The sequence below is a fragment of the Carlito syrichta genome, unplaced genomic scaffold, assembly GCF_000164805.1.
Source record: "Carlito syrichta isolate Samal-C Ts95f unplaced genomic scaffold, Tarsius_syrichta-2.0.1 Scaffold308803, whole genome shotgun sequence".
Classification (NCBI taxonomy): domain Eukaryota; kingdom Metazoa; phylum Chordata; class Mammalia; order Primates; family Tarsiidae; genus Carlito; species Carlito syrichta.
Genome location: NW_007252899.1, coordinates 265931 through 274192, shown reverse-complemented (window position 1 = coordinate 274192; position 8262 = coordinate 265931). Strand labels below are relative to the sequence as shown.

At 51.6% G+C, this 8262-nt stretch overlaps 1 protein-coding gene across 4 annotated transcripts in view; it reads right to left on the bottom strand.

Moving 5' to 3' along the window:
* Positions 1 to 2893: 2893 nt before the first annotated feature.
* Positions 2894 to 8262, bottom strand: part of DPEP2 (dipeptidase 2) — a 10009-nt gene continuing 4640 nt past the window's right edge. The window contains exons 2-11 of one of the 4 annotated variants that reach the window (XM_008065769.2): positions 6958 to 7141; positions 6528 to 6654; positions 6123 to 6252; positions 5897 to 6038; positions 5523 to 5592; positions 5229 to 5405; positions 4775 to 4859; positions 4095 to 4170; positions 3343 to 3478; positions 2894 to 3252 (exon numbers count right to left, since the gene is read on the bottom strand). In XM_008065769.2, the coding sequence (XP_008063960.1) occupies positions 2995 to 3252; positions 3343 to 3478; positions 4095 to 4170; positions 4775 to 4859; positions 5229 to 5405; positions 5523 to 5592; positions 5897 to 6038; positions 6123 to 6252; positions 6528 to 6654; positions 6958 to 7139 (1383 nt within the window). In that variant the 5' untranslated portion in view covers positions 7140 to 7141 and the 3' untranslated portion in view covers positions 2894 to 2994. Of the gene's footprint in view, positions 3253 to 3342; positions 3479 to 4094; positions 4171 to 4774; positions 4860 to 5228; positions 5406 to 5522; positions 5593 to 5896; positions 6039 to 6122; positions 6291 to 6527; positions 6655 to 6957; positions 7194 to 8262 lie in introns of those variants that run through there. The other 3 variants (XM_021716372.1, XM_021716371.1, XM_021716373.1) reach the window with 3 other exon arrangements.

Genomic DNA, 8262 nt, shown 5'->3' with positions numbered 1-8262 from the left:
GTGGTTCATACCAATAGAACCAAACCAGGTTTGGCAAAGCAGAGCAGAAACTTTATTCGTTGATCAAGGAATGGAGAAAAGGAATTGGTAGTGCTCACAGCACCTTCTCTTGAGGGTAAGGTAAAGGGAGATTTTAAGGGCTATTAATTAGGGAAAGTAGGTGGAGACTGGGGCAAGGAAAAAGGTGAGTTCTTTCAGGAGGGGCTTGGAGGGACTGGAGTTTGTGCAGTTTTGTCTGGTTTTTTTTTTTTGTTTTTTTTTTTGCACCCAGTACTTTTTGTGCCTAGTAAGGTACATTTTTTACCCCTGCATAGAAATTTTAGTATGGTAATGAAGCAGGAATTCAGGTCATGGCAGCACTTCTAAGCTCAATTCATCTAGCGGCTGGTTTGTGGTTACTGGCTTCCAACCTTCAACTCTGTAAGCCAGCATAGCTGCAAGCACAAGTTAATTTCACAGGTTCTGGGGCTTTTTAGAATAATTGAGGTCATACTGCGGTGACAGAAAGGATGGGGTCTAGGTCATTCAGATGAGTGGTGAGGCCATCCCAGATTGGCCACCAGCCCAGGTGAAGGTCCGGTTTGGGCATTACAGCTGTTGTGGGGAAGATACATACTCCGAGGGCATGAAGTCGTAGGACAAGGTCAGGTTAGGGCTCTTGGTCCTGAAAGCATGAGGAGGCTTGGTCTGACATATGATTTCATCTGGGCCAGAAATCATCCTTCAAGACACGGTAGTTTCCAGGCTGACCAGAGGTCTGGAGAGTATAATTCATCATTTCCTGCTGAAAAACTCTGGTGCTAGGGAAATGTGTCTCAAAACCACATCTGGGTAGCATCTGAGCCTCCTGGGCCTGGACCAGGTTCTACTGAGAAGGGTCAATAACACATACTGAAACTAGATTGTCTCCCCTTCTGCATCTGTGTCTGTTTCTGGTTCTCCCACCTGGACTCCCTGGAAGTGGCCTCCCCTCTGGACACCTCAAGAAGGACCTTGGCTGCTAGCCGCAATTGCCCCCTAATCATCGCTACCCCCTCCTTCTCATGCTTGGGAGGTAGTGACCTAGTTTGACCCAGCTGCTTCTAGCTTTGGTTCTCTCAGAAAGGGCAGAAAAAGATAGTGCTTATTCTGGTCTCTCATAAACCTCAGTGAACCTGCATTGGAGGTTTTCATTTAAATGATTTTGAACAACATAATGAATGGCAACTTTGCTAATAGTTTAACAAAAGTGCAGAAGCTTTGCACATATAGCTGTTTCCTATATTAGACTTAGTTGAAAGAAGAGGGCATAATATTTACAATTTTTAAAACGTTAACAAATTAATATAACCGGACTCGGTGGCTCAGCCTGTAATCCCGCGCTTTGGGAAGCTGAGGTGAGTGGATTGCCTGAGCCCGTGGGTTCGTGACCCGCCTGGGCAACTTGGCGAGACCTTATCTCTACAATAAATAAAAAACTAGCCGGGCTTGGTGGTGCGTGCCTGTAATTCCAGCTACTTGGAAGGCTGAGGCGGAAGGATCACCAGAGCCCAGCAGGTCGAGGCTGCGGTGGCCGGAAGCGGCCACTGCACTCCAGTCTGGGCAACAGAGTGAGACTCCAACTCAAAAAACCCCCAAAAAACAAAAAACAAATTAATACATAAACACAGTTTAAAGTGTCTGGTTATGGTTGGCTAGGTGAATAAAAAGTTACACTACTCCTGATACCTTAAAAAATTGGGCAAGGCCAGGCATGGTGGCTCATGACTATAATCCCAGTACTTTGGGAGGCTGAGGTAAGAGGATTGCCTGAGCTCAGGAGTTCAAGACCAGCCTGGGCAACTTGGCGAGACCTCATTTCTACAATAAATTAAAAAATTAGCTAGGCACGGTGGTGCACACCTGTAGTCCCAGCTACTTGGAAGGCTGAGGTGGAAGGATCACCTGAACCTGGCAGGTCGAGGCTGCGATAGCTGTGAGCATGCTACTGCACTCCAGTCTGGGTGACAGAATGAGACTCAGACAAAAAAAAGTTGGGAAAATAGAAAAAAATCTTCTTGGAGGCATCAGAGAGTTAACAAGATATTGAAAAATTACACAGTAAGGATCCAGGGAGAGTGAAGGTCCAAAGAGATGAGCCCCGCCTTTGGGCTCTTTCTTTTTCTTTATCTTTTTTCTTTTTAGAAATGAGGTCTCACCAAGTTGTTGGTCTCAGACCCCTGGACTTAGGCAGTCCTCTCACCTCTGCCTCCCAAAGTGCTGGGATTACAGCCATGAGCCACCATGCCTAGCACCTTTGGATTCTTTCTTCCTCAAAGGATGTTGTGGTACTAAGGAGAAAGGATTATTTATTATTAGTTGTCATTATTAGTATTTGCTCTTAATATTAGCTATTATTATGGCAGTTGGTATTAGTTACCATTAATGGCCTGGGAGTAAGATGGGGTGGATGCCTAAGTAGTTCGTGCCTCTTGGAGAGGAAGTCCCTGCGGGATGAAGGGATTCCCACAAGCAGGGCAGTCCAGCCATTGGAGGCCCATGGCCTATTATGTGGCCTGGTATTCTGGGCTCTTTCTAAAGATCAGTGAATGTCATTTGTGATCCAAGAAGGTTTTCTCCTTGGGAATATGAACCTGAATTCCCTGAAAGATCCCCAGGTGGTGGTCAGTGGGTCAGCATGTGGATTGAGATGAGCTACTCAGAGAGAACATAGAATAAGATCCTTCCTCCTGCAGGTAGATCCACTGTCTTCATTCAGTGCTGAGCCCAAAGGCCTGGGTTGCCTCAGGCCATTGCCAACAGGCCTTTCTTGAGTACCTGGTGACTGAAATGTTGGGTCCCCTAACAACCACCAGCACGGAACCTGCACCACCAGATCCCACCAAGGAGGAGGACACTCACATCTGGTTCCACATCCAAAACATTTATTTTCAGAAAATATTTGCACCTGCACAATGAGGAAATTTTGTGGGGCATCTGTGACTGCCATGGTGACATCTAGCAGGACTAACTGGGTCACCAGAGCCACAGAGTAAGGACTGGGAAGACAGCAACAACTGCGAGACCTGGGACCACATAAGGAGAAGATTTTGAGAGTGGCCACTTGGTTGATAACTTGGGTGTCCAGTGTGTTGGAATCTCGGTTAATTTGTGGTCTGATGTCAGATACTGTCTCTGACTTAGATGTGAAAGGACAGAGCGGCAAGAGCTGTTCAGCTGTTTATCCAGGATCCTGTCCTCCAGGGGGCTTTGCCACTTGTTTTCTTCTCGTACCTAGAGGCAGCAGTTGGTGGTCAGCTCTCACAGCTCTCCCCAACACGCTTGCTCAGACCCCTAGGCTACTCTTTGTCCAGCACATTGTACCTGTTCCACTTGTCTGAAGACCCGCAGCAGGTTTCCTCGAAGGACACCTTGAAGCTCCTCCTCACTCCAGCCACGACTCAGCAACTCCCCTATCAGTACTGGATATGTGGACACGTCCTCCAGCCCCTGAGGAAACCTGTGTGGCCACCAAGCCAATAGGCCTCAGACCTGGCTCCCTGATTCTGCCTCAGAACCACAGTCCAGGGTCCACAGAAACCCAGCCCTGGTCAGATATGGGAGATGGAGGCTTGGAGACAGTAAGTGATCTGACTTTGTTCTTTATCCTCCAGGAGGAGGCCTCAAAACCTCCTTAAAAATTTGTCAAGACTTATTGAATTGTACTATTAAGATCTATGCCTTTTACTGAATACAAATGTTCTCCTCTCCCCCTTTTAAAAAGCAAAAGCTTCTTCAGAACTGGGCTGATCCCCTGCAAGCACAGCCCCAGCTGTGGGCAGAGAAGATGATCACCCCACACCAGACCTGCTGACAGTCTGTTCAGAGAGAGTGGGTGTGGTGGGGTTGGGGGTGGGTGCACATGCTGGACAGATGAGCCTGTCTGGTGGCTTGGTCAGATATGATGCCCTAGTGTGGGTACATTGAGATGGGAACAGATAGGAGAACCCAGGAAACTGATCCCGGGAGTGGGGAGATGCCAGGTGGCCCAGGCTTAAGGGACATGGTGGGCATGGAGACTGTGAAGCCCCCCTGCTGTACAGCCAGCCCCAGACAAGCCACAGGGAAGCACTCACTGGTTGGTACCATCATAATCGCCGCCAATCCCAATGAACTTGGATCCAATGACTGCCTTGATGTGATCGAAGTGATCTGGAGGGATGAGAGTCAGCTGTGTGAGGCTTCCTGGGCAGGGGCTAGCCTCTGCTGGAGTCCCCTTCTCGCATCCCGTAGGCCATGCGGGTTCATCCCTTCATGGCCTGGCACCCAGTGCAGCAATTGAGGGTCCTGAGATTTGACCTGAACTGATTCATCTGGCTCTGGACTGGGCTTCAGATTTGGAGTGGATCCCCAGAACCACCCATCTGGATCATTTCCCATCCAGGACCCCCCTACTTCTAGTCTCCTTGAGAAGTCAGTAGGGTCTCCTTTCTATAAGTGAGGGAGGTGAGAGAAGGACAAAGAGTAAAACTGACAAAGACCCCAGAGACCTGAAGAGCTGCCAGAGGCAGGGGCAGGGTGCTTTGGTAGCCCCCTGCAGAGTCACAGATGGTCGGCACCCAGGCTCTATGTCTGACTCCTTGGACCCATCTAGATTGCAGTATTGACTCTATGGCTCTATTTCCGTGTAGTGCCAAGGGAATATGTACTGTCCATCACTGATGTTTAGTGAAACCACTGAGACAGTCCTGAGGCCCTTCTAAAGCATCAGATTCAAACCAGAGCTGTTCAGAGAGCCGGGGGGGATGGCACTTACCTGCCACAGTGGACACATTGGCTAACTGGTTGCACTGCAGCACCCCCACAGACAAGGACACCATCACGACACCATCATTCTTCTTCTGCAGGGGTGGTCAAATGAACTCTCAACTTGGTCCCCCCACAAACCACGTGCCTGCTCACCCTCAGGCCCCTGGAGCACTGGTTTCTGGGTCAGAGGAGACTTCACCCTTTGGGTTTGTATGAATAGAGGAGTATAGGCCCTGGTTTGGGTAGAGGTGTCTTGGCATTTGATTTGGGGGGTAGAGGAATATTTACCATCTAGAACCCTTTAGTCCTGGATTGAAGAGTTCAGAGGTTATGGACTGTGGGTTTGTGGGCAGGATATATTCAGTCTGGGGTTTGAGAAAGTTGAGGGAACAGGGACTTAGGTTCAAGGGCTCCTGGTTTGAACCTCTTGCTTTGGGTTTTGGGGCCAGGAAGTTTCTCACCAGAAGCTGCAGGATATCATCAGGAACATTCCGAGCATTGTTGCACACACCCCGGGCAGCCGAGTGGGAGAAGATCACAGGTGCCTGAGACACTTCCAGGGCCCGCCGTGCCACAGTGTCCGAGACATGGGACAAATCTACCATCATGCCTAGGCGGTTCATTTCTGCCACCACCTTCTACAGGGACAGGTTGGGAGAGGAGTACCAAGGGTGCACATGTGTGCACATTTATCTGTAAGAAATAGTTGGGTTGTGTACATTTGTGTGGGATGGAGCATGAACCAGGGAACTTACCTCACCAAAGCTGGTCAGACCACTGACATTATTGTAGAAGGGGTGAATGCCTTTAGCCGAGCTCTCTGCCCTGCAGGATGACCAGGAAGCAGTCTGACCGGTGGCTATGCCTTGGTCACAAGAGCCTAAAGGCCCTACCTATCCTTTATCCCTGCAACTTCCTGGAGCAAAAGTGGAGACCCAGCATGGGCTCTACCTGGCAGCAGGAAGCTCTTGCTGGGATCCAGTCTTGTTCTGAAAACCTCAGAATCCCAGTTCCCCTCCCCACTTCAAGGTCAGTGCCAGCTCTCAGGGGCAAAGCTTGGTCTAGGCCCACAGTGTGACCTGGGCAGATCCCTGCCTCAGCGGGCCCACACCATCTGCATCGTGCTCACCAAGGTGTGTTGCAGGTGTGGGTGAGTGTCAGGTAGCGCACTCCCAGCAAATAGAAGGTACGCAAGATAGAGAGGCTACTGTCCAGTGAGTGACCACCCTCCACACCAATGAGGCAGGCCAATTTCCTGGTGTTGTTCAGAGCTGGGGACAGGAAGGTCAGGTGATTAATTTCTGGGACTGGAGTAGCTCAGTCGAGTTCCTAACACTCTCTATCCACCCAACTACCTTGAACCGAGGTCACAAGCTCCAGCTCAGAATAGGAGGCACACATGCGGTGGATGAGGTCAATCTGCTCCAGGGTGAGGCGCACGGCATCTCGGTTCTGGGTCTGACATGGAACGTAGGCTGACCAGAACTGGGAGGAAGGCCAGGGGTTGGGGTGGGCAATGGCTGCTTTCTGGGCTTCACAACACCCAGTGGGCCCAGAGGTCACATGTAACAACATGCTTGTTCCATGGTACCTTTATGCCCACCATGCTGGCTCTCTGCACCCCTGCAGCCCCCAGCATCCAAATCATGGCACTTTTTGGGTCACTATGATAACTGACTAACTCTGGATCTCTGGAACTCCCACTCTCCCCAGCAATCCCTAGCAGCCATGCTGTGGCACCATGTGTGTCCCTGTGGTACCTGGGCACCCACGAGGCCATCTCGAAGCCTGTCCAGGCTGGTATGGCCATGACTGAAATTGTGCAGGTTAACATCCTGGAGCCCATTTTGGTAAAACCGCCTCAGGACCAGAGGCAGATCGTTGTGGCTAGAGGGATGACAAGGCAAGGTCAGGTTAATGACAAATGGGTCTGGGATATGTCCAGGGATTCCCACCCCATACTATCACGCTGTCAGACTATACTGAGATCCCTTGAGGCTTGAGCTAGGGGGATTCCCATCAGAGTAGTGGTGATAGAAGAGGGGAAAGGGTACCCATGAATGGTGGGAGAGAGGGGATTCAGGGGTGGTATAAGGAAGCCTCCTTGCTAGCACCTGTACACTCTAGGTGCCCTCCCCCGCCCACAGGTGCGCTCAGCCCCCCAAACCCCCATGCCACAACTATACGCACCCGTCCACAAGCGGGAAGTCCCGCATCAGGGCCCGTGCACGCTCTCGCAGGCCCTGGGCGCTGGGAGTGCCCAGCGTGATCTGGGCGCGGGTTACAGGCTGGAGCAGCAGCAGCAGGAGCAACAGACGCTGCAGAGGCCGCAGGCCAAGCGCGTGGGGACCCTCGAGGCCCGCGGGCTGCATATTAAGTAGGGCCAGGCAGGCGGGTAGGGGTGACAGTCACGCGAGTCTGAGGGGGCGGCCCAGGGGGAGAGGACGACGATGGAGTGCGTGACCTTCGATTCAGGGCATTCAGCGGCATGGCATCGCCAAGAGAGGGTTGAAGTCACTGGACCCCGCGACAGCAACGCAGAGAGCCGCGTCGCCGCGCAGTGAGACCACCAGGGGGCGCCAGGGCCCTCCCGTCCCATGCCAAAGGGCGCTCCCTCGGTTTGGGCGAACCTCTCCCTGTGTGCCCGCTCGCCTCCTGTCTCAGGCTCCCTCTACCCCTCCCCCTTCCTCTCTTTCGCTATTTCCAGGAGGCCGACCCAGTTTGCTCCTCTACTGCTCCTAGTCTTACTCTCTGAGAGAGAGCGCCTGGAGTGTTTCTTTCAATGGTGGCGCCCGGCCTTGAGGCCTCTGCCGACCAATGATAACCCCAACTGCCTGCAGCTTATCCGGGCCACATGAGGGCCGCATGTTCTCTGTGACCACGGGGATCTGAGCTCTGGATTTCCCGGTGTTGGGCCGCGTGAGGTGACTGTGGAGGAGGAGGATAGTCTCTGGAAATGAAATAATCTTATGGACTCTAGATTCAGGAAGGGGCCCTCTGCTCTTGATCTTCTCTCGTCATGCCTCCAAGTCTATCCCTTAGGGACTCTAGCTATCAACTGGGAACTGTCAGGATCACCCCTCCCCAATCTTCCCCGTTAACCTCAGGAAAGAGCTTCCCACTAAGGAGCTGCTATACCTCACCAGTACCCAAATGGAAGGCCATTTGGGATGAGAACTGAGCAAGCATTTGGCCAGGGTCAGGGACACTTTACTCAATAGAGAAGCAAGTCACACAGCTATTTTTTTTTAAGTTGGGGTCACATTCTGTTGCTCAGGCTGGAGTGCAGTGGCAGGATCACGGCTCACTGCAGCCTCAACCTCCTGGGCTCAGGCGATCCTTCCGCCTCAGCCTCCCAAGTAGCTGGGACTACAGGAATGCACCACCATGCCCAGTTAATTTTTAAATTTTTTTGTAGAGACAAGGTTTTGCTATGTTGTGTAGGCTGTTCTGCAACTCCTGGGCTCAAGTAATTCTCCCATCTCAGACTCCTGA